The sequence below is a fragment of the Triturus cristatus genome, chromosome 12, assembly GCF_964204655.1.
Source record: "Triturus cristatus chromosome 12, aTriCri1.1, whole genome shotgun sequence".
Classification (NCBI taxonomy): Eukaryota; Metazoa; Chordata; class Amphibia; order Caudata; family Salamandridae; genus Triturus; species Triturus cristatus.
This window is the reverse complement of record NC_140595.1, coordinates 842,198,593-842,224,043: the sequence shown is the minus strand read 5'-3', so window position 1 is coordinate 842,224,043 and position 25,451 is coordinate 842,198,593. Positions and strand designations below refer to the sequence as shown.

The following is a 25,451-nucleotide window of genomic DNA, read 5'->3' as shown; positions in this document are numbered from 1 at the left end:
GACTGCAGAATTTACCTACACATTTATGGGCACAAGGCCCCACTGATGTTGGTTGTATGAATATTACACCATATCGAGTTACACTGAAAACAGGAATAGTACTACCACGAATGCGACAATACAAGTTACCCCCCGATGCTGTTGTGGCTTTGCTGCAAATAATTGACGAGCTCATTGCACAAGGAGTGGTTGTCGAAACCGACTCCAATGTATGTAATTCTCCGATAATTCCGATTCTTAAAAGAACGGATCCAAAAGCTCCACCAGTATATCGATTAGTTGTTGATCTGCGCGAATTAAATAAATGTATTGTGCCACAATACCCCGTGGTCCCAGATATCTCTTCATTACTCACAGCTATTGACTCAGAAGCAACGTTCTTCACTGTAATTGATCTCAAGAATGCTTTCTTTAGTGTCCCAATTGATCCGGAAAGTCAATATTTGTTCGGTTTTAGTTTAAATGGACGAAGTTTTAAATTCACACGCGCACCTCAAGGATTTACAGAAAGCCCCAGCATCTATAGCCAAGCACTGAAACGAGAACTTGACAGTATCCACATGCCAGTTAACACTGCCTTGCTTCAATATGTCGATGATCTGCTGATCACCGCCCGAAGCGAACTTGAATGTGAAAAAGCGTCACTGACGGTTTTAAAATTTCTGGCTGACAAGGGGCACAAGGTGTCCCCTTCTAAGCTGCAATTCTGTGTCCAGCGAGTTGTTTACCTTGGGCACTCGCTGTCCAAGGAGGGAAGGCAGCTTACATCCGACCGCATCCAGTTAATCGCTAACATGCCACCACCCAAGACACAAAAGGAGGTACGGGCTTTTATAGGCCTCACTTCATACTGTAGGCAGTGGATCCCTCAATATGCATTTCTAGCAAAATCACTCGTCCAGTTGACAACACAGGAGGCAGCCACATCGACTGTCCTCCCTTGGACTCAAGAACATACACACGCCTTTGAAAGCTTAAAGAAAGCTTTATGCCAAGCACCAGTCCTAGCAACACCATGTTACAGTAAACAGTTTACACTCTTCGTTACAGAACGCGAAGGTACTGCTTTGTCGGTACTCACTCAGGAACAAGCAGGATCACATAAACCATGTGCTTATTTCTCTAGTACATTAGATCCAGTAGCTCAGGCACTTCCAGCGTGTCTGAAATCAGTGGCAGCAACAGCTTTAGCAATCAGACAAAGCGATGCCATAGTGTTAGGACATCAATTGACAGTACAAGTACCACACGCAGTAGAGGTTCTCTTGAACCGCACACAAACACAACACTTGACTATAGCGAGAATCACCGGTTACGAACTGAAATTATTTCAGCCACACATAGAAATCAGACGTTGCAATACGTTAAATCCTGCCACACTGTTACCAGTGGGCGGAACAGATCCATTGGCACATGATTGTGTTGAAGTTATTACTATCACGACGAAACCCAGACAAGACTTGACAGACATCCCTTTGTCAGATCCAGACTTGACATTGTATGTAGATGGGTCATGTATGAGAACAAGTACAGGAGAGCTAGTGGCCGCTTACGCAGTCACAACAGACACTGAAGTCATTGAAACAAATCGTATTAACACTTTGTCAGCTCAAGCAGCAGAGCTCACCGCTCTGACACAAGCCTGTATTCAAGCCAAAAATAAAAAAGTCAACATATACACAGATTCACGTTATGCCTTCGGAGTCGTCCATGACTTCGGCGTACTGTGGCGAGAGAGAGGTTATTTAACTTCTCACGGTGCCCACATCCAACACGGACCCCTCATTCAAGCTCTATTAGACGCGATTCATCTACCTACTGCAATCTCGATTATGAAATGCAAAGCCCACACAAAAGTTACCGATATCATTTCTCAGGGTAATGACCTAGCTGACAGAACAGCTAAACAGACTGCTCAGAATCAGACTCTCACAATTGACGCGACAAAGACAATAGTCCCGACACTAACACATTGCATGACAGTTAAGGATCCCGCCCTTGATGTAATTGACATACAGACACATGCTACACCAGAAGAAATAAAGAAATGGACTGAATTAGGAGGGATCCAAACAGATCAAGGATGGATGACGAAGGAAAAATCTATATGGTTTCTTCCCGACTCTATGGTCCAAGTTATCATTAACACAATACATAGTCCAGCACACCTAGGAGAGAAAGCTATGCTAGACAGCATTCAACAAATTTGGTTCAACAAACACTTGCGAGCCGCAGCTAAACAAAAGGTTCGTACCTGTATGATATGTTGTCAGTTTAATCCAGGTAAAAGCATCCCCGTAGAGCAGGGTGGATTTCAACCTCCTAATCATGCTTTTGAAGTCCTCCAGATGGATTATATCCAGATGGAACGATGTCGAGGATTCAAATATGTTCTCGTAGTTGTCTGTGCTCTTTCCCGTTGGACAGAAGCATACCCGGTTTCAGATTACACTGCCCCGACTACTGCCAAACAGTTAGTTCGAGAATTCTTCCCACGGTACGGTTTACCACGTGTTGTCTATTCAGATAACGGCCAGCCGTTCTCATCCGAACTAATGAAACACGTTTCCCTTCTATTAGGCTATCAATGGAAATTTCACTGTGTCCGACATCCCGAGGCAGCAGGTCTCGTAGAACGCCATAATCAAACTTTGAAAATTAGATTGTCCAAAATATGTAGAGAAAAAGGAGTCGATTGGATAGTAGCCTTACCAGTTGCGCTCTTTTACATGAGAATGGTAGCACATTCTCGAACAGGGCTATCCCCGTATGAGGTGATCTTCGGTAGACCACCAAATATGTGGGGGACGCCTATACCTCGTAAAATCACTGACGTTGACTGTAATATGCTGACAGATTACCTGGCTTCCTTGATGTCTGCACTACAATCTTGTCGTTCACAGGTATCCGCAGCTTTTCCCGATAATACTGAGGTGAAGCCCCATGACGTGGTTCCTGGGGATCTGGTGCTGGTCAGGAACTTTGACCGGAAGACCCAACTGGATCCTAGGTGGAAGTCACCGAAGTTAGTTCTACTCACCACAAGGACAGCCGTGAAAATCGAAGGAAGGAAAGGGTGGTTGCACTCGAGTCATATCAAGAAATTTTATGGACTACCACCCAGTATAGATACACAACCCTGTATTTCCTCAAAGACAGACTCAAAGCTCCCCTTGGTTGAGCAATCGAACTCAGAAATTTATAAACTAAAATTGAGGTCTAATAAGTCAGACAATTTGATTGTTTAAGTCCTCTCCAAGGTGAATCGGTTGAATTTGTCTCTGACATGTATCCTCTAGACCGGAATAGAGAAAGAAATAATCAAATGCTGCTCCAGAAGCAAGCGTATTGTAAATCATTTCGTAGTCATTGTACAGTAACTTTATTAATTTTGTTTTTTCTAAGTCTTTTGATCATCATTGTCAGCATCCTATTGCACATGTATTACCCTATTCCCAAGCATGCTTATAATATAACTGCAGAACATTCTTTTAGTGAATTACCTCCACATGAATTGTCTTATAGATTTGCGCTGCGCAATAACACTTTCATTAGTATGTTACATCATTCCCATCAAACCAGCAATGCCACAAATTGTTGGATATGTGGCCGACTCCCTCCCTATCAGAACTATAAGGGAGTTTTGCCCCTCTTTCCCTATCCGTTTACACACAATGGCTCCTGTGGAGCATGGTTTAGCTTGATTAATACCCTAGATTCAAATTCCGCAGTTTATCAAGACAACTGGGTATGGGGAAACCTGAACCTAGTTTTACTTAAAGTCTGCTACCCTAACAAGGAGGGACTTCCCAAAAGAACAGGAACTGATCTAGAAAATGAAGTATATGGATTAGGTAATTTTACACTTAACCTCATGATCCTGAACGTTGAATCTGAAGCTACACCAATCTTGCCCGCCATGTCAGTATTCCCAGTAAAAGGGGAATTATGTATAAGAAAGAATGGCTCCATACACATGGGCCATAGTAAATGCACCACTGTAATAAAATTCAGTGATCAAGGCAAGTCTACATTTAGAGCTTCTCGTCATTCCTACTTTATATGTGGCCAGACCGCATATATACGTCTACCTTTAGATTGGGATGGTACCTGTTACATAGCATTCCTTCTGCCACCTGTTTTCCTAGCTCCTCCTGATTATCACAGAAATACCCATTTAGTACACAATAGACAACAGAGAGATCTCCCAATTGTCGATTACACTGAAACAGCATGGGAGAAATACACAGATTTCAATAAAGGTTTCTTTCCCTATATAGGTACAGTCACTAATAGTAAGCTGATACGTAGATTAACCAGAACCCTTGAAGCAGTAGTGAACGAAACTATTTCCGCCTTAGGCAATTTAACAGAAGAGCAGTCTGCTATGCGGATTGTTGTGCTTCAAAATCGTCTTGTCCTTGACGTCATCCTGGCCGATAGGGGCGGAGCTTGTAGGGTCATCGGATCAAGTTGTTGCATTTTCATACCAGAAAATTCACCGTCAGTATATAAAGCCATAACCCGCCTTCATAAGATTGTAAGCCAGATACACCAGAGTCCAGGCACCTGGACTTGGTCCGGTTGGTTCTGGGGCGTGTTGTCAGCCTGGGGATGGAGAATACTATCCTTCCTAGGTATTGGCTTTCTCATACTATTCAGTTGCTGCTTATGTCTACAATGTGGGCCAGCGATTTGTGGTCTGTGTGCCACCTCGTGTATCCCACATCCAAGTATTCGTTCGAGATCCCGGAAGAAGAAAGAAGAACAAATGATGCTATATGAACAGATCGATGGATTGATGAAGATCGATATCTCCTAAGGGTCCGAAGGGGACAAGGAGGGAATGAGGAAATATGAATTTTGTGATCAGTTATGTCCCCTATCGTAGACCCCAACGGCTCCATGTGCATGCTATAAGTACATGTATGTTCCCTCCTGCTCCAGTTCTGAAGACGCAAATATATGTGCGTCCACCGTCAACATGTCCTCTTTCAGATCCGCCATGAATGGGTCAGATATTCCATTCCTAAGTATGAAAGGCCACCGACTTTATGTGGTTCACTTTCCACATTTTACAGATTCAGGCGAGTAGGCCCGAATTCTGTCATCAAGCCTTTTCCTGCCTTCTGCCTCTGAAAGCTCCAGTCTGAGCCTGCATCTGTGACCATGAACTTTGTCTTACTCCTTGCGCGGCTAACGGTGCCTGATCCAGCCTGTCGCCTGCCAAAAACTGTATTTCACCTTCGAGATTATCTCCTTCGCTCCTCATCCGATGCATTCCTGTCTAGCAGTTTAGGTAAACATTCCTCCAGCTACCGTGCAAAGGGCCAGGCCTCGCTGTCCTCATGCAAGTAATTCATAGCCCCGTTACCATGGAATATTCCTACCCCCTCGCATCTAGTGTAGACACTTAGACGCTTGTACACGCACTAACAGTCAGTATAGTCAGTATAGAATAAGATTCTATCCTAAGAGACCTTTCCTTTTGGATAACACAGTTCTTTAAACATAGGATATTAGATATGATTCGGGATTAGGTTGACATAACCCCAGACTTCTGTCTCCACATATAGAGCTAAATGTCAAGTCCCCTTCACCCTCTCGTTGCACGTCAATCACACGTCATGCGGCTGCGCGCGCATCTCTGCCAACTATTTCTGCTGATATTGCAGGATTCTTTTATGGATCCACCCACTTGTGACATCATGTTTAGTGACGTTTCTTGAATTACGCCCTCTATTAGCTACGTATGTACCTTTTATCAGCTGTTACGCCTCTTGCATCTGTTTCACTGTAATGTATTTTCTATAAAACTGCCTATCTGTCAATAATATATGCGCCCTTCCTTCCTGAACTTTCGTGGTGATGGAACAGAAGGCCCACAATTCGAATTGTCTTCCTTTGTATAGGAATAAAGCATTTTTAAACCCTCTAATACCACGGATTCTGCCTCTTATATTTACTGAGTTATTCTTGATAGATTTTACCGCATAAAAAATAGTACCGGTAACGAAATATTTACCACACCTGGATGGAAGATGTCCAGAATGGAGCCGCTTCCTCAGGACATTTCGTGGCGTCGGGCCCGACGATATCCTCTCGATGTTCCGGAGAGAAGCAGAGATTACATGATGGGTGTTGATCCAAGTGTGGGAATTTAGCACCACACTGGGGACATTTCTTTAAGGGCGTCCGTTCCATCGACTTCCGTCGGAATCGACGTGGGTAGGCCCAACGGCCCGTGTCGAAGTTTTGTCAAAGTTTTTCGATTGTAGAAGATGCGCGTCGAGAAGGGGAAACGTGATCGAGACAGTAGCGTCGAGTGGTAGGTGATTGCGCATCGAAGGAGGTTTCGATAACGACACCGACCCGGAGCGCAGCAAGTCACAACCGAACCCGATGGAGGAAAAAAACAATCTGGGGATGGAGTCGATGCCCATGCGCACCGTCACTACAAGGAGAAGTCACCTATCTCGTGACTAACAAAGACTTATTCGACAAAAACAAACTGCAAACATCCGAGCCCAACACCAGATGGCGATCTATGCTAAAGTATACGAGTACGAAAAGACTTTATTTCGGCCACAAGGGCCATAAAAGCAACAATACATTTCATCAATTATCATGTCAGAAAGCAGAACACATTTAAACCACCAAAGCAATATAGAATGATCAAATTGGGTTTAAAATATTCAAATGATTAACAATTGGTGGAAAATTTCCTACGCTGCAACCATACAGCATTTAAAAAACGTGAGACTGCAAAGACAATGGGGGGATGGGTGTCGTATTTTAAAACTCGCAGGACGTTAACACAGTCTCTAAAACCAAGATTCCTGCATATTGATTTCACCCAACGCTTCCTATGGATATGGTACGTTGGGCAAAAGAAGAACACGTGGTTTTCATCTTCCAACTTGTAGCCACATGCAGGACATGAGGTAGTCTTATTGATGCCCCAACTAGAGGTAAAATACCTAAGTGGTAAAGTACCCATTCTAAATTGTACATATAATTTCCTAGCAACAGTGGGAAAAATCAAATCCAAGAATAGTTCCCTCCCATAGTTTGGTTTGACCAGGAAAACTGCTCAGTCAGCCTGCCTATTTTAGGGTTCATGTGTAGACGTGTTAAATGGAAATGTCTAAGTTCATCAGCCAGATTGGTTTTAGAAACAGCTAAACAGGAACTGCCTGGGGTGTCCCAAAGTTCCTGTCGACCAATCTTGGAACAGGTGTCCCTGACATGAATCAACCAAGGAATATTCATATGTTTGATTGTGGGCCAAATCTCTATGAATTCATCTCTATAGGTTCCCAGGTCCGGATTGGACCATAGTCTCTTCCAATAGTGGACTGGCCGAGCTGCCACCACCTCTTCAATAGGAAGCAAACCCAGGTCAAATCTAATGGGGACCAAAGGAGAACTAGAGGGTAGACTTAGTAATTTTCTTATAAAGGAGTTTTCAACCCTCGATAGACTATCTGTTTTGGAGTGACCCCATAATTCTGCTCCATAAGTTGAAGCAGGTCTTGCCTGGGTTTTAAGGATTTCTACCACTGGTAAAATTGGTTTGAAAACCGATCCATTGAACAATCTAGCCATGCCTCCTAAAGTTTGGGTCAGCTTAAGAGTGGAATAAAGAGCCTGGCCACCCCAGCCCAGGTCTTCCTGGAGAGTAATCCCCAGATAGGTAAACGTTTTCACCCGTTCTAGGGGAGTGCCATTCAAGACTGGGTTGGGGCGGGTGCGTTTAGGAGGGTTAAGAATCATAAATTTAGTTTTGGCCAGGTTGATCTCAAGACCCCTATCACTGCAAAAGTCTACAAAGCCATCTAATATACGCTGAATGCCCATGGGGGTGCGTGACAACAACAAAGTGTCGTCGGCAAACATTAAGGCCGGTACCTTACCCGTGGAGAGCCTAGGGACATCAGTGTCTTTAAGGGCTAAAAGATGGTTTACAAGCCCATTGATGTAGAGGCAAAACAGCGTGGGCGCTAACACGCATCCCTGTCGGACTCCTCGAGAGACAGGGAAGGGCTCAGAGAGTTTGCCATACTTTCCGCATCTGACCTGAGCGAAGTTGGCCTTGTGTAAGCTTTTCAGGACATCCAAAAGATAGGGGGGGAACATTGAGCGTTTGCAGGACGGCCCACAGTTTTTCCCTCGGGACCAGATCAAATGCTGATCTTAGATCAACAAAAACGAGGTAGAGGATGCCACCCTCTACACTCACAAATTTCCAGAATATAACCTGGAGACGAAAGATCTGGTCGAGTGTTGAGATACCCTTCCTGAAGCCGGCCTGCAAAGGGCTTAGGATATTACATTCTTCTTCCCAGGCCTGTAGTCTATTCAGAATTATACGCCCGAATAATTTTTGAGACGTATCGATTAGACTTATCGGGCGGTAGTTCGAAGGCTGTAAAGGGTAACCTTTTTTATGAATAGGCACTATCTCGGCACCTCGCCAAGTTGTTGGTGGATCTGCGCCGAATAGAATAGCATTAAATAGGACGCATAGATATGGCGCCCATATCGAGGGTTCAGACTTAAAAAGGTCATCCGGAATTTTGTCCAGACCCGGCGCTTTGTTAGATATGAGCATAAGAATGGCGTTTTGGACCTCTTTGATCTCAATTCGTGGAATGGGGTCAGCACAGCGAACTGTACTAGAGGGAAGATCAATCGGGGGGAATGAATTGCAAGTTGTTATAGAATATAGAGCCCTAAAGTGCCCTTCCCATACTACAGGAGCAATATTGGAGCCAGTAATAGTATCAGGATTCAGCCTTCCATTATTAACAATGGCCCAGAATGTTCTAAAATCCTTGTTCTGCAATGATGTTCTCAATTCCTCCCATTTATCATCTTCCCAAGACTTCCTTGCCCTATTGATCTGTTGTTTATACTGGGCTCGGAGTAATTTGGTCCTAGCTTTGTCCTTCGCTTTTATTGCCCCAATCAATTCAGTTTTTAGTTTCCTGCACTCAGGAGTATACCAGGCGTGTTTGTTGGTCGCATGGGCCTTGGGAGCCTCTGACCTGGAGAAAACCTCCACAAGTTTTGTGGATAGCTGAGTGTGAATAGTGACAGGGCTGAGTAAGCTCTCAATAGAAGAGCAATTTAGCACGACTCCGGCCATTTCATTGAGACAGGGAAGTGCCAATCTGTATGTTTCAGCCAATCTGTCGGGACACACAAGGATGTTGGACCATCTTACTCTTCGTTTATTATTATATAGGGTTAAGGGTTGTGGCGGAGAGGACGGTCCATTGACATAAGTTGTAAATCCCCAGTGATCTGGTAATAATTTCAGAGTAAGGGCATTGTGGTCGCTATCATCTCGAGCGACCACCCTAAAATCTAGGACCTTGTCCCAGGATTTTATGTCAATCAGAATGTAATCCAAGATCGACAAATGCCCACCTCTGTTGAAAGTGGTTTGTCCAGGCTGGTCAGATTTGAATCGTCCGTTACAAGCCCTCAACGATAGAGAGAGAGCAAGAGAGAGTATTTGCAGCACTAGTGGGGTCCAAGCCCTAACCGTGGGAATCATAGGTTCAGGAATATTCGAGTGAGCATCTTCCGCCACAGGATCATTCTGTACAGAGAGGCTGAGTGGCTCATATTGGCAATTGAAGTCGCCACCAACTATGAGTGAATATTCTGAATCCAGAGTCAGAATAAAATCATTCAGAGCTGTAATGACCTTGGATTCACAACCTCCTGGGGAGGGTCTTGAATAGACATTTAAAAGGGCTATAAATTTGTTCCGAGGCAAGTCAAGTAGAACACATAGGATGTCGTCTGAACCCGTTTGGAGTTGCCTAGCTGAAGCTCCCAGATGAATTGCAACCCAGGTGCTAAGGCCCCCGGAAGGTCTCCCCCTGCCACTAGATAAGGCAAGGATATCAAAAGTGGCATACCCTTCTCGATGGTAATTTTCCGTGGCCCATGTCTCTTGTAACAAGCAAATATCAAAGGTGTCCATAAACTTTCCCCACTCTTTGCAGATCTGTTTGCTCTTTAGACCCGCTACATTCCAGGAGATAAGATTAACATTGGTCCTGGGCTCTATTTCAGCAGAAGAGTCCTTGTCCAAATTTACCCCAACATATTCATGTGTCAATACGCCCAGCCGAGGCGATGCAGGAGAATTTTCCAGGTGTACAATTGAACCTTCCCTGTGACAGGCTACCATGAGATTGGGTGTAGGGACAGAAGAAGGGAACACGGGACGTGAACAATTAGCCCCCCCAGCTGCCTTAACGTTGTTTGACTCTTTATGGGCCCCAGTCAAGATAGGAGAAACACCGGGGTCCGGGCGTCAGTCCACCTGGTCTAGAACACTGTAGTTGTTAAAATGGTAGAAGGATTCAAGAACAGGTGGGCAAAATTGGGTTATGGCTTGAGATTCATTGAGACGATGATGATGGGAACCCACCAAGTCCCAATCTGGGCCCGTCGCCCAGATCGTCCCAGAAGCTTTACGACCCATTAAAGAAGGACCCGGGTAAAAGTAAGTAAGGGGGAGAGCTTTAATGGAAGTTTCAGTGCTGCCTGTGATGCATGGCTGTACGTTGCAGATGTAACCAACTGTTCTAGGGTTTCTAAAGTTAATTACAACGCAATCGCCCTGCAGATCTTTGGTTCTATTTCCCACCCAGTCGAGCCGTCTTGCAAAGAGAATTTCGCTGCTACACCCTTTCGGAAGGGGTTTGTAGCGATTCAACCAATGAATACACTTGTTCTTGAGCTTACAGGAGTCCTCCTTCGTGCCCTTATCTAAGGTAGGAACCCCTGCGAGTACCACCACATAAGGAACTGATTCAGGGGGGAGATCCAAACAAGTTAGCTTGTGTTTCACTTGGGTGGCAATATTTGGACAGCTAAGTGTGTTATGTGGAGCATTAGTGACTCCCGTGTCGACAGGTGTGTTTGTTTTAGCAAAATTACCCCTACTCAAAGCATTTCCAGTTATAGTAGATGTGGATGGACTATCAAGGGATATTTGGGCAGTAGTTCCAGACCTGTCACTCTGCGAGATGGAATGGACTACAGCTCCTAGCCTCGGGTTGGGGGGTTTAGAAGCAGGGACAGTTGGCTCAGCAGGATAATTTGCGGAAAGAGAAGGATTGATGTTAGTGCCCTCCCACAAATTAGGCTCAATATCCCCCAAGACACCAGCAAACCGCATTTCAAAAGCTGATAACTTATTTTCAATTACATCAAGTCTATTATACATTGGAAGGCATGTAGCAGTAAGTAGCTGCTCCAATTTAGACCAGAAATCTCCTCCAAGTTCCGTGCCCAGGTTGCACTCAGTGCTTTGCGACGTCAAATTAGCATGTTCAGTGTTAACTGCACAATCCATGACCCGAAGTTTAGACCGTTTAGGATGTTTCGAATTTATGTTAGTCAGGGCTGTGCCACTCCGCTTACGTCTAGCAGCCTGTTTAATCGGAGTAGCATTGGTTGCTTCCAGTCGAATCGGATGGCCAGATCGGGTAAACCCCACAGTAGTTGTAGCGAGGCTTGGAACCTGGTCAGTATGCTCTTCGCGCTCAGTATGATTATTGATGTTAGGGCTCGAATCTGTGGATGTAGATGGACTGCCGTTGGAATTGATAATATAACTAGCAGTACAATGGCTAGTTGGTGACTGAGCTGTGGCAATATTTCCCAAAGATGACCTTTTAATGAAAGCTTGATCAAGAGAGAGCCTTTTTTCGGTCATCTCGATTTCTCTCTGTAGGACTGAGGTGGCCCTTATGAGAAAATTGTCCAGTGTGCCAACTACTCCGGACCCAGTTAGAGACTTCCTCCCTTTCCCGGGACCTCCAGTTGCCATTGCCCAGGTATCAGCAGCAGAAGCAAACACAAAAAAAAAAAAAGGAACGAGAACAAAGCAGCACAATAAACCTGAAGGGCCAGCAGAGCAGTGGATCGCTGTAACACAGGCAATCAACGTCACGGGGAACAAATGTAAGTTCACATACCATAGAAGCCAAGAGTTGTGTCCCGTCCCGTCCTCTGCCGACGTCGGACGAGCTCAGACGAGCCCGCCCTTTGCCCGGGCTTCGCCCCGGACTACGCCCCGCACGCGTCCCGCTAACGCGGTTGTGGGCTGGATTCAAATAGTGGAAGTAGGAGGTGCCGGGAAGAGTGTCCAGGTGCGCTGTGTTAGCTTTGTAGTTACGCACCCTGGACCTCGCAGTCCCAGCAGGTAAAACGGGCTCCAGGTAAAATCAAGGTTAGCGCTGATTAAAACGTCCCGGCAACTTCCACGGTGCACAGAGAATGAAGGATTTCAGGAAACACTGTCCGCGCCTGTAAAGTATACAATCTACAGCTCATATGCCTCTAACACTCTTGTCTGCGCATACACCTGCAGCTGCACTTGTTTCACCAAACACTGAGGTGACCTTTGTAGGCCCAATTTCTACAACATCCCGTTCATGCATTTGTTTGGAATCACCCTCAATACTGAGTGCACTTGAATTTAAGAGGTGTCGATGAACGATGTGAGAGTTTCCTTTCTGGGACAGACCCAGTCTCGAGTAAGGATTTCCTTTTCCCTACCAACGACTAACATTCCTTCCTGGATTTCCAACCCATGAGGGAGTTTATGCTAAGGGCTGAAATATGCAGACATGGAGGGGAGCAGATGGTTTTCTTTTTTTGCAGAGAGGCAGAGGATTAGCGAAGAGATCTCCCTTCATATCTGCACCTGGAATCTGCCATTAGTTCTATAGACCTGAGGATTCATGGACTGAAGACTGAATTTCAACATTATGACACTGAGAACTTGAGTATTGGATGAGTGAGTGCCTTTTTTTAATTCAATAGTTTTTATGATGTATTTAGTAGATATAAAAACAACATATTGGTGGCCGTACACACCAACATCTACCTTCCCCATTACCTGATATCAAGAGAGAAAATCCCCATACCCTTCCATCTCTCTTCCGCTGACCACTCACTTAGATACTTGGATATATTGCTGCGCATCACTCATCCAGGCTCAGTGGCATCCGCGATATCATGGATTAATCAACAAGGCCTAAGGCTCTTAGAGACTGCCGACAACTGAGGCAGCTTTATTCTTCGTTAAAGTACAGCAAGACGGGATTCCATAATTTGTTACATTTACTGCTGTTCCCTGCTAAGTGGTGTGCACTTTTCTTGGAGGGCCTATTCTTTTAATGATCTTCTTTTGTAAACTATATACAAAAATGAACTGTTAATTTCAAGGCAGCTATGAGGATAACTACACCTGAAGATGGTGGATTAGAACCGCTTGCTGAGGAAACGGTCAGGCAGTAACAAAAAGTCATCATAAAATCAACAACAGAATCCCATTTATGTAGATGCTTTGGAGGACTGAGACCTTCCTCGACGTTGGAGGGTATATTGAATTCTTATTGCTTGCACAAGAAGCCTGGTCCATAGTCTCTGGCATTATCAGGTCCCGAGGACTGCTGACAAATTGAAAGTTTTGCTATAAGAAAAGAATAATGTTATTTCCCTATAACTGCAGTTCTCCAGTGTTGGCATCTTTCATACATGCACATGCTTGAATCATTGCTTGTCCTCGTTCCGGGAGCCACTGTAACATTCCAACAGATGCACGCCTCCATTCTCATAGAAACACAAATAAAAACATTCACTTCATTGCCCTCTTCAACTCATGTGGAAAGACCAAAGGTACATTCAACAAGGTGGAAGAGAGTACTGAACTTCACTCCCTCAGAGGCCACCATACTTCTGATTTTCAATAGAACAAGTGTGAAAGGATAAAAGTGAAATCCTTTGACGGATTCCTATTTTGGAGGGGGATATATTGAATCCTCTTGATATGTGAAACTGGTCTGTAATTAGCCAACTCTCTTGTTTCGAGGTCCGATGCCCTCTACTGTGCTCATGTTGTGATATTTACTTGTGATGCTGAATAAAAAGAAATTTACACAAAAAAAATCTGTATTTTATGTGGATAGCTGAGTGGACAGTAAAGCCAGCCTTTACCAGTGCATTAAAACAAATGAAAGGTATGTGAGAGAAGTGCTATGGAGATATGAGGAGCAAGTTTGCTGGGTGGTAGTTAGGGAATCCTGGGCGGAGGGTCATGGGTGGGGGGACACCAAAAAAAGACTTGCTCCAGGCGCCACCAGCACTGAGGCAGGCCTTGGTCTCAATAGCAGAACTGAGACATGTTTAAAATGACTACTTAAGTGGGTGGCCAAATCAGTGCTGCAGGCCCACTAGTAGCATTTAATTTACAGACCCTGGGAACAGATAGTGCCACTTTACTAAGGACTTACATGTAAATTAAATATGCCAATTGGGTATAAGCCAATTCTACTATGTTTTAAGGAGAGAGCCCTTTAGAACTGTTTAGCAGTGGTAAAGTGAGCAAAGTATTAAGACAAAAAATAAAAAAGTCAATAAAACGGGAGGGTTGAAGGTGTAAAAAAAGTTAGGGGAGGGGCAACTCGAAGAATACCAGGTAGAACACGAACATACTACTTCTTAGTGCTTAGATGACAGTTTTCCAATAGTGCAGAGTGAGCGATTGAAAGGTTTTGCGTAACGTGCAGGATCCAGTGGCAGATACTACTGACAGCAGTAACTTGCTCTTTCAAGAAAGGGAATTGGCAATGGCGGGTTCCTTGCGTCTTAGTGGGCGAAGGAGTCTAGCTCACTTGCTCAGCAATCCGTGGCCCAAACGGTGTTTGTCTTATCGAAAAGAATGATGTGTGTGTTATCACAATGAAGCTTCAACAGCTGCCCTTCACCCAAAGAGCAGCGCTACACATGCTGGCCAGTCTCTTCACTGTTCTCAGAGATGGAGATAATAAGCCGAATGTCATCAGCATAAGATAAGATTTCAAAGCCACATCTTATAATGACGGCCAGTTGGGTCACATAAATGTTGAAGAGGGTCGGGCAAAGGGCGAATCCATGGGGACTTCCTGATTTATGGACACCGGGTCTGATTTGGAGTGGGGAGATGGATGGATTGAGTTCCATCAGTAAGAAACAACGTGAACCAATGCAGGTCTTGCAAACGGATACCTTCCGCGCATGTATGCGTTGGATCAGTAAGGCCTGTGACTGTATGAAATGTTGTGGCGAGGACGGATCTCATTCAAGCTTCACCTGGCACTCAGCGGCCGCCAACAAAGCAGCTTTGGTGCTGTGGAAAGCCCTGGAGCCAGACGGAGGATCTAAAAGATTGCTACATTCTAGCTAGGACGTCAGCTGGACATTAAAAGGTTTTCCCATGTCCTCAACGGGATAAGGCAGGGGGGATATGGACTGATACCTAGAAAGAACGAAGGGGTCAGCAGAAGGTTTTTTACATACCTTCATGTATTTCCAAACTGGTGGGCTGTCTGCATCAGAAAGGGACATATTAAAGAGACCTGTCAGTGGGACACTGAATACTCTGGTGTCAGCAGAAATGATGTGTGGGGGGCCAGGGTCAATGGGGAGATCCTGGGAGATCTCATGCATCACAGTTTCCACCTATGGCATACTAAACTGCTGAAACCTAGCTGGGGAGCAAAGTGCGCGGGAACTGGGAGACCTATGGATGTGGGAGAGAGAGTTAGAGGGGTTTGGAGGCAAAATAAGTGTTGATGTTTCTGATTTTATCATGGAACTGGCTCATGGTTGTGATGCAGGGATTGCTTGAAAGCACACAGTGGGCTGGGTGCATTATTTGACTGTTCTCTCAACGCATGCTGTGAGATAGCTCCAGCATGACATGTGAACATGCTTGGGATAGACACGATGGGGACTGTAAGCAGTTGATCACACTCTAGGTACATGCTAGTTGCTTGCAGGGTCTTTTGTCCTGGTGTGTACCACTGAGCGGCGGCAGACCTCTTGCTTGATTTACAAGCTTTCATAGGAACAAGTGTCGAGGGCCTCAATACAAGCAGCAATAAACTGAGCGACAACCAGGTCGATATTCTCTATTAGTCCACATGGTGATGACTGGACAGCGTTGGTCACATTAGCACTACTTATGAGACTGCAGGGTCTGGGCCGAGCACTGGGAGACTTAGGAGGAGCGCTAAGGAGTCTGTGACTCAGAGCAATGGAGGAATGAAGAAGGCAGTGGCCTGACCAGGTAAGCGCCAGCGGACTCTACCATGGCAGCAATGGAACCCAGAACAAGTCAAGGATGCCTTCTGTGGAATGAGTGGGGCTGATACTTTTCTAAACTAGCTCTATAGCATGCCAGAGTGGGTCCAACTGCTCCTCCTGCAGGGTCCAAGGAGGGTCAGAGTGAGCAGAACTGCCCCAGGCAGTATCCAGGCCAGAGTAAGCCGAACTGCTCCTGCCTGCATCATCCATGGAAGATCATAGTAAGCAATACTGCTGCCTGTCCCCCACAAGATCCAGAGACCCCACGGACAGCTGAACTGTGTCACTTACAGTACCCAGAAAAAGCCAGAGTGAGCTGGACTAACCCAGAGGAATTCCCAAACGCCCTCCTCCCAGCATGTAGGGCGGGACAGAGTGAGCTGGACTACCCCAGGGGTACCCCCCAACGCCCTCCTTCCCCCAGCATGTAGGGCGGGACAGAGTGAGATGGACTGCCCCAGGGGTACTCCCCAATGCCCTCCTTACACCAGCAAGTAGGGCGGGACAAAGTGAGATGGACTTCCCAATGCCCTGTTTCCCCCAGCAAGTAGGGCGGGACAGAGTGGGATGGACTGCCCCAGGGGTAATCCCCAACGCCCTCCTTACACCAGCATGTAGGGCGGGACAGAGAGAGATGGACTGCCCCAGGGGTACTCCCAAACGCCCTGCTCCCCCCTGCATGTAGGGCGGGACAGAGTGAGATGGTCTCCCCCAGAGGTACTCCCCAATGCCCTGCTCCCCCCAGTATGTAGGGCGGGACAGAGTGAGATGGACTGCCCCAGGGGTACTCCCCAACGCCCTGCTCCCCCCAGCATGTCGGGAGGGACAGAGTGAGATGGACTGCCCCAGGGGTACTCCCCGATGCCCTGTTTCCCCCAGCAAGTAGGGCGGGACAGAGTGAGATGGACTGCCCCAGGGGTACTCCCCAATGCCCTGTTTCACCCAGCATGTAGGGCAGGACAGAGTGAGATGGACTGCCCCAGAGGTACTCCCCAACGCCCTGCTCCCCCCACCATGTAGGGCGGGACCGAGTGAGATGGACTGCTCCAGGGATACTCCCCAATGCCCTCCTTACACCAGCATGTAGGGCGGGACAGAGTGAGATGGACTGCCCCAGGGGTACTCCCCAATGCCCACCTTACACCAGCATGTAGGGCGGGACAGAGTGAGATGGGCTGCCCCAGGGGTACTCCCCAATGCCCTGTTTCCCCCAGCAAGTAGGGCGGGACAGAGTGAGATGGACTGCCCCAGGGGTACTCCCCAACACCCTACTCCCCCAGCATGTAGGGCGGGACAGAGTGAGATGGACTGCCTCAGGGGTACTCCCCAACACCCTACTCCCCCAGCATGTAGGGCGGGACAGAGTGAGATGGACTGCCCCAGGGGTACTCCCCAATGCCCTCCTTACACCAGCATGTAGGGCGGGACAGAGTGAGATGGACTGCCCCAGGGATACTCCCCAATGCCCTCCTTACACCAGCATGTAGGGCAGGACAGAGTGAGATGGACTGCCCCAGGGGTACTCCCCAACACCATCCTTACCCCAGCATGTAAGGCGGGACAGGGTGAGATGGACTGCCCCAGGGGTACTGCCCAACACCCTACTCCCCCCAGCATGTAGGGCGGGACAGGGTGAGATGGACTGCCCCAGGGGTACTCCCCAACACCATCCTTACTCCTGCATGTAAGGCGGGACAGGGTGAGATGGACTGCCCCAGGGGTACTCCCCAACACCCTACTCGCCCCAGCATGTAGGGCGGAACAGAGTGAGATGGACTGCCCCAGGGGTACTCCCCAATGCCCTCCTTACACTAGCATGTAGGGCGGGACAGGGTGAGATGGACTGCCCCAGGGGTACTCCCCAACACCATCCTTACTCCTGCATGTAAGGCGGGACAGGGTGAGATGGACTGCCCCAGGGGTACTCCCCAACACCCTACTCGCCCCAGCATGTAGGGCGGAACAGAGTGAGATGGACTGCCCCAGGGGTACTCCTCAATGCCAGCCTTACACCAGCATGTAGGGCGGGACAGAGTGAGATGGACTGCCCCAGGGGGTACTCTCCAATGCTGGCCTTACACCAGCATGTAGGGCGGGACAGAGTGAGATGGACTGCCCCAGGGGTACTCCCCAACACAATCCTTACCCCAGCATGTAAGGCAAGACAGGGTGAGATGGACTGCCCCAGGGGTACTCCCCAACACCCTACTCCTCCCAGCATGTAGGGCCAGACAGGGTGAGATGGACTGCCCCAGGGGTACTCCCCAATGCCCTCCTTACACCAGCATGTAGGGCGGGACAGAGTGATATGGACTGCCCCAGGGGTACTCCCCAACACCATCCTTACCCCGGCATTTAAGGCGGGACAGGGTGAGATGGACTGCCCCAGAGGTACTCCCCAACACCCTACTCCCCCCACCATGTAGGGCGGGACAGAGTGAGATGGACTGCCCCAGGGGTACTCCCCAACGCCCTCCTTACACCAGCATGTAGGGCGGGACAGAGTGAGATGCAATTCCCACCCCCTTCCTGCAGTATCCAGGGAGGACCATGGTGAGCTGAACTGCCACCTCGGTGTACACTGTAAAGTTCACAGAGAGCCAGGACGGGCAGAGCAGCTGCCATGAGAAAAAGTCATAGAGGATAATTGTAAGTCAAGACTTCTCACAGTGAATATAAAAGAATGAGAAATACATGAGGCAGAGTGCAGTGCATTGGGAGCATCCCACGTACCTCACTACCAACACAGTGCACTGGGAGCATCCCGCGTACCTCACTTCCGACACAGTGCACTGGGAGCATCCCACGTACCTCACCTCCGACACAGTGCACTCGGAGCATCCCGCGTACCTCACTTCCGACACAGTGCACTGGGAGCATCCCGCGTACCTCACTTCCGACACAATGCATTGGGAGCATCCCGCGTACCTCAGTGCACTGGGAGCATCCCGCGTACCTCCCTTCCGACACAGTGCACTGGGAGCATCCCGCGTACCTCACTTCCGACACAGTGCACTGGGAGCATCCCACGTACCTCACTTCCGACACAGTGCACTGGGAGCATCCTGCGTACCTCACTTCCAACACAGTGCACTGGGAGCATCCCGCGTACCTCACTTCCGACACAGTGCACTAGGAGCATCCCGCGTACAGTGCACTGGGAGCATCCCGCGTACGTCACTTCCTACACAGTGCACTGGGAGCATCCCGCGTACCTCACTTTCTACACAGTGCACTGGGAGCATACCGCGTACAGTGCACTGGGAGCATCCCGCGTACCTTACTTCCTACACAGTGCACTGGGAGCATCCAGCGTACAGTGCACTGGGAGCATCCCGAGTAACTCACTATCTACACAGTGCACTGGGAGCATCCCGCGTACCTCACTATCTACACGGTGCACTGGGAGCATCCCGCGTACAGTGCACTGGGAGCCTCCCGCGTACCTCACTTCCGACACAGTAAACAATGCAGCGCGTCTCCCAACCCCACCCCACACAATCCAGATTTATTTTCTCTCCATATCCCAACCACCTCTGTCATCCGACCTCTACACTTTGCTTCGGAAAGGGGCCAGAGGTGAAGATGATGGAAGAATTGCAGGGAGGGAAGCGATCCTACAGATGCTAGGTTGGGGGCCAAGGTGCGTGAGAAGTGGTGTTGAGCAGGAGTGGGTCCAGTGTCCTGGGGGAAGGTGTACATCGGTGGGGAGCAAGTGACAGGGGTTACTGTATAAGATGAGCCAATACAATACAATGCAAGGAAGGGAGGGGGCAGAGTTGGAGGAAGGCCCCAGCATGCCAGAGGCTTTGAAGAGACAAGACCCATACTAAGGGAGAGAAACTGCAGCAGCCCAAACACAGAGAGAGAGAGTAAACTTTAACGTGAAGGAGGGAAAACATAGGAAGGGGGAATTGGGGCCTGGGGTTCAACAGATTGGATACTTTATAGTACTGGGGGGGCTGCAGGAGTAGAGCATTGTTGTACAGGGAGACTTCAGTGAAGGAAGGGTGAATACACAAGGGAGGGTGGGGAGAGTTGCAAAAAGTACCAATATTTCAAAGTAATAAGGAAGAGGGAGCAGGAACCCAGACATTTACTGGAAGGTGAGCTTGGGAAATACACAAGAGAGGCAGGGGAACAGGGTGAAGGAGTCTAGGGAGCATTATACGGAGAGGAGACTTCCCACGGAAGCGGAGGGTAGCACAGTACTGGGGGGGGGGGCATTACTAAAAGTCGTGATATTTATAGTAATAGTGGGGGTGCAGGTGCCCAGGTATTATATAAGGAGACGTCAGATGGAAGGTGAGGGCGAGAGAGTACATGGGGGGGGCTACCAAAAGTCATGATATTTTATAGTTATAGCGGGGGGGACAGAGGCGCCCAGGTATTATATTATACAGAGAAACGTCAGATGGAAGGTGAGGGAGGGAGATCTGGAAGATACCAAAGATCCTGAGGTTTTAAGGTAATAGGGGAGGGCCGCGGGCACCCAGGCAGTTTTCTTTGATGAGAAGCGTACGCCATGAGCGCATGGGTCATGCACCAGTATATCTAATGTTTGCCGGAAGTTCCTAGCGGGTACTTCAGAGTGCTTGAGTAATGAGGTATATACTAGTACTCACACAGATGCAGAGAGCAGAAGGTGGCAGATGTATCCTCTCTTTACTTTGCTATAGTACTTTACTCGAAGCATCCATAAATGTACCAGACTGCGTACGTCACACCTGGAAATGTAGAAGTGCCTGCTGTGCATATTACAACGTGATCTTAAAATTCGGAGGAAGGAAGCCAAACAAAGAGAGAGCTTCTCACCCTGTAATCGTAGGTGGCATCAGGGTTCTCATCACATGCGATCACTTCCGGGGCCATCCAATATGGCGTGCCGATGAACGTGTTCCTTCGACCGACTGTACGGTCAAGTTGCGCGCTTACCCCGAAGTCCACTGAAACAAAAGCAGAGCACGAGAGTCAGAGGCCAGTGGTCAACTGAGCAAGGGATCACGAATTGCATTCAACACTGTGAGATCTATCAAAGATGACATGTATGGAAGGGAGGCAAGATGCCCTGGGTGTGGAGGTGAATCTGAAGAACAGTCCAAGTATGGAAAGCAGTGCTGCTGGGACAGAGTAGGAAATGAACCGGAATCATGGCTTCAAGGGTTGTGATCCTTCTGAACTAGATTACTAAGGCATCTCACATGGCAGAAGGGACTCTACGAAGGAACCTAAATACGTTCATGCAAGCATCGCTACTGGCTGATTAAAATGCCGCCTACCTCCTACGTACACCCTATAGCTAGAACAGCTGTGATTTCCTCTGAGGAACATTGTATTGCATTGTAATTGCATCTGTATAGCACTTACCACCCCTGACGAGGCGTTGAAGCACTTTTTTCAGCGAGTAGCACGCTACTCCGGGACACATAGAGGATTAGTGTTGAATTAGTATAGTGAAACATGCAAGTAAATTTTAAGAGGTGGATAGGTCAGTCAGTTATTTGGATTCGGAAGGATAGCAGAAGGATAGAAGAGGAAAAAAGGTTTGTATTTATATAGCGCTTGTTACCCCTGATGAGGTGTTGAAGCACGCTACTCCGGAGGCCCATAAAGGATTAGTGGTGAATTAGTATGGCGAAATATGAAAGTAATTTGAGTGGTGTATATTACTCAGTTATTTGGAGTGAGAAGGATAGCGGAGGGATAGAAGGGGAAGAAAGGTTTGCATTCATTTAGCACCTGTTACCCCTGGTGGGTGATGAAATGCTTTTCTGGCAAGTAGCACGCTACTCCAGAACCCAAAAAGGATTAGTGATTGAAAATTAGTATAGTGAGATATGAAGTGATTTGAGTGGTAGATATGTTATTCAGTTATTTGGCTAGAGAAGGGTAGGTGGCGGGATAGAAGAGGGAAAGAGGTTTGTATTTATATACCGCTTGCTACCCCTGATGGGGTTTTGCAGCGCTTTTTTGGCGAGTAGCATGGTACTCTGGAACCAATAAGGATTAGTGTTGAATTAGTATGGTGAAACATGAAATTAATATGAGTGGTGGATATGTTATTCAGTTATTTGGATTGAGAAGGGTTGGGGAGGGGTAGAAAAGGGAAAAAGGGTCTGCATTTATATAGCACTTGTAACCCTGATGTGGTGTTGAAACGCTTTATTGGTGAGTAGCACGCTACTCTGGAACCCATAAAGGATTAGTGGTGAGTTAGTATAGTGGAATATGGAATTTGAGAAATGAACATGTTAGTCTGTTATTTTGATTGAAAAGGTTAGTGGAGGGATAGAAGATTGAAGGAATTTATTTTGTTGTTTTTTAGGTCATAGCTGTAGGAGGAGGCTTTTGGATGAGTAAAAAGGGGTCACTAGATGATGCAAGGAGGGGTAGAGTAGGAGAGAGTCTAAAAAGGGTTATTTTGGGGATCATAGTAGTGGTATGGGGTTTGGGATAAATGTACAGAGTGGGTGTAGAGGGTATATTGATAAATGTACAGAGTGAGAGATAGGGTAGTGCATTGTAAAGAGTAGTAGAAAGAAGTTTGAGATGAGTCAGAATGTTGGGCTAGAAGATATATTGAGAGAAGAATAGGCTGAGAAATAGGGTAGTGCATTGGAAATGCCAAATTAGAAGAAAGTGATACATATATAGATCCATAAGTACATTGAAAGTATATAGATGCATAAAGGAGGGGAGTATATGTAGATTAAAGATATTGATAGAGGTACAGGATGAGAAATAGGGTAGTGCATTGGATATGCTTTTTCAGGAGAAAAGTAACAGACAGATCCAAGTACATGGAAGGTACATAGATGCACAAGGGAAGCAAGTACACGTAGACCAAAGATGATTTTGTTTTTAACAACATAATTATTCTACATGTTTATACAAAGCAATACACAAAGATAGGTACATATCTATAGTGAAAATTGCACTAATCAAAATTAGTAGTGTCCCTCTAAGCACAGCCAAAGTGCAACAATGTTGCAAGATGAGTCAAGAAATAGTGCTGAGTTTCAAAAAAAGTTCCAATATGCACATTTATTAACAAATGTTTGATCAAAGTTGAATTCCTCGTTACATTCACGGGATTGTTGATTCAACACAATGGTTCAACACCGGACTTTTAAGTGCGCTCAATGCATTTCGGGTCACGCACGACCCTTCATCAGGAGAAGTCCTAAAAGAATCCAGAAGGAGAGTTTTAACGACCTACTCAGGTATATGGACATCAATAAATGAACTCAAGTCCGCCAATATAAACAGATCCGAAATGAAGTGACGGTGAAAGTAAAGAAAAACGTGGCTGCCGATAGGAAGAACGGAGACCCACGAAGGAATCCCAAAATGTGTCGTATTAAATGAAAATATGACCAAAGAGTGATTCGTTAATCATGTAACGCAAATACATGAAAAACGATACAATGACAACTTCGTGACAGCCCGTTAAAATAAACCGCTTGTGAGAAAACAAGGTATAGCGTGGTGCTCTATAAAAAGCCCAATGACGTGCATTTAAAAACGAAACGTACCTGTGATTTAAGTAATCAAGAGTTTCAAACGTCCAAGAGACGAACAACATATACACGTGTAATCTAGCACCAACGGATATAGTGGATAGTAAAGAGTGAACAGGAACACGCTAATAACTGAAACGTGAAGACAGAAAGCGAAAAGGGGTTGAGTGATAGATAACTCAAGTGGTCGCCATATTGAAATGGAGTCCTAACGTAACTAAGATAATGATGTTGATACAATGACGATACTATAAGGGCAAAAAAAGAAAAGAAACAGAAACAGGTAGAAGGAATAAGGGAGTTTGAAAACAATTATAACGTGGGATAAAGTGAAGAAAAGTAAACGAGAAGCAAAAAACTGAAATTGCAAATAATGTGAAATTAAATAAAGTTATCAAAAAAATAACACAAATAAAGGGACAAACTATTTCTCCATGTATCTTTTTCAACACAATATCATTTGGATTGAGTTTTAGTTTTGTTAATTCCTATGAACTTACTATGCTCTATTGTTCTTTTTGATTCACTCACTTTTCTATGCAAGTACTTATTGTTCTTATATTCTTAATTATTAGTTTGTCCCTTTATTTGTGTTATTTTTTTGATAACTTTATTTTATTTCACATTATTTGCAATTTCAGTTTTTTGCTTCTCGTTTACTTTTCTTCACTTTATCCCACGTTATAATTGTTTTCAAACTCCCTTATTCCTTCTACCTGTTTCTGTTTCTTTTCTTTTTTTGCCCTTATAGTATCGTCATTGTATCAACATCATTATCTTAGTTACGTTAGGACTCCATTTCAATATGGCGACCACTTGAGTTATCTATCACTCAACCCCTTTTCGCTTTCTGTCTTCACGTTTCGGTTATTAGCGTGTTCCTGTTCACTCTTTACTATCCACTATATCCGTTGGTGCTAGATTACACGTGTATATGTTGTTCGTCTCTTGGACGTTTGAAACTCTTGATTACTTAAATCACAGGTACGTTTCGTTTTTAAATGCACGTCATTGGGCTTTTTATAGAGCACCACGCTATACCTTGTTTTCTCACAAGCGGTTTATTTTAACGGGTTGTCACGAAGTTGTCATTGTATCGTTTTTCATGTATTTGCGTTACATGATTAACGAATCACTCTTTGGTCATATTTTCATTTAATACGACACATTTTGGGATTCCTTCGTGGGTCTCCGTTCTTCCTATCGACAGCCACGTTTTTCTTTACTTTCACCGTCACTTCATTTCGGATCGGTTTATATTGGCGGACTTGAGTTCATTTATTGATGTCCATATACCTGAGTAGGTCGTTAAAACTCTCCTTCTGGATTCTTTTAGGACTTCTCCTGATGAAGGGTCGTGCGTGACCCGAAATGCATTGAGCGCACTTAAAAGTCCGGTGTTGAACCATTGTGTTGAATCAACAATCCCGTGAATGTAACGAGGAATTCAACTTTGATCAAACATTTGTTAACAAATGTGCATATTGGAACTTTTTTTGAAACTCAGCACTATTTCTTGACTCATCTTGCAACATTGTTGCACTTTGGCTGTGCTTAGAGGGACACTACTCATTTTGATTAGTGCAATTTTCACTTATTCCTGCGTCCTGGTTTAGGAGACGCTCTCCTCTACAGCACGCCCCAACTGGCGTAAATTTAACTCAACAAATTGGTGTGCGTGGTTTTATCACATTGTACATATCTATAGTGAAAATACATTGTGGGTGGGTATTACTGAATGGGAACATGGGCAGCATGTCTGGCCCT

At 46.2% G+C, this 25,451-nt stretch overlaps 1 protein-coding gene across 8 annotated transcripts in view; it reads right to left on the bottom strand.

The window, feature by feature from the left end:
• MINK1 (misshapen like kinase 1) overlaps positions 1 to 25,451 on the bottom strand; it is a 965,829-nt gene that overhangs the window by 512,373 nt on the left and 428,005 nt on the right. For all 8 annotated transcript variants that reach the window (XM_085637899.1, XM_085637895.1, XM_085637897.1 and 5 more), the window contains one exon: positions 20,980 to 21,110. In XM_085637899.1, coding sequence (XP_085494025.1) covers positions 20,980 to 21,110 — 131 coding nt within the window. The remainder of the gene's footprint in view (positions 1 to 20,979; positions 21,111 to 25,451) is intronic.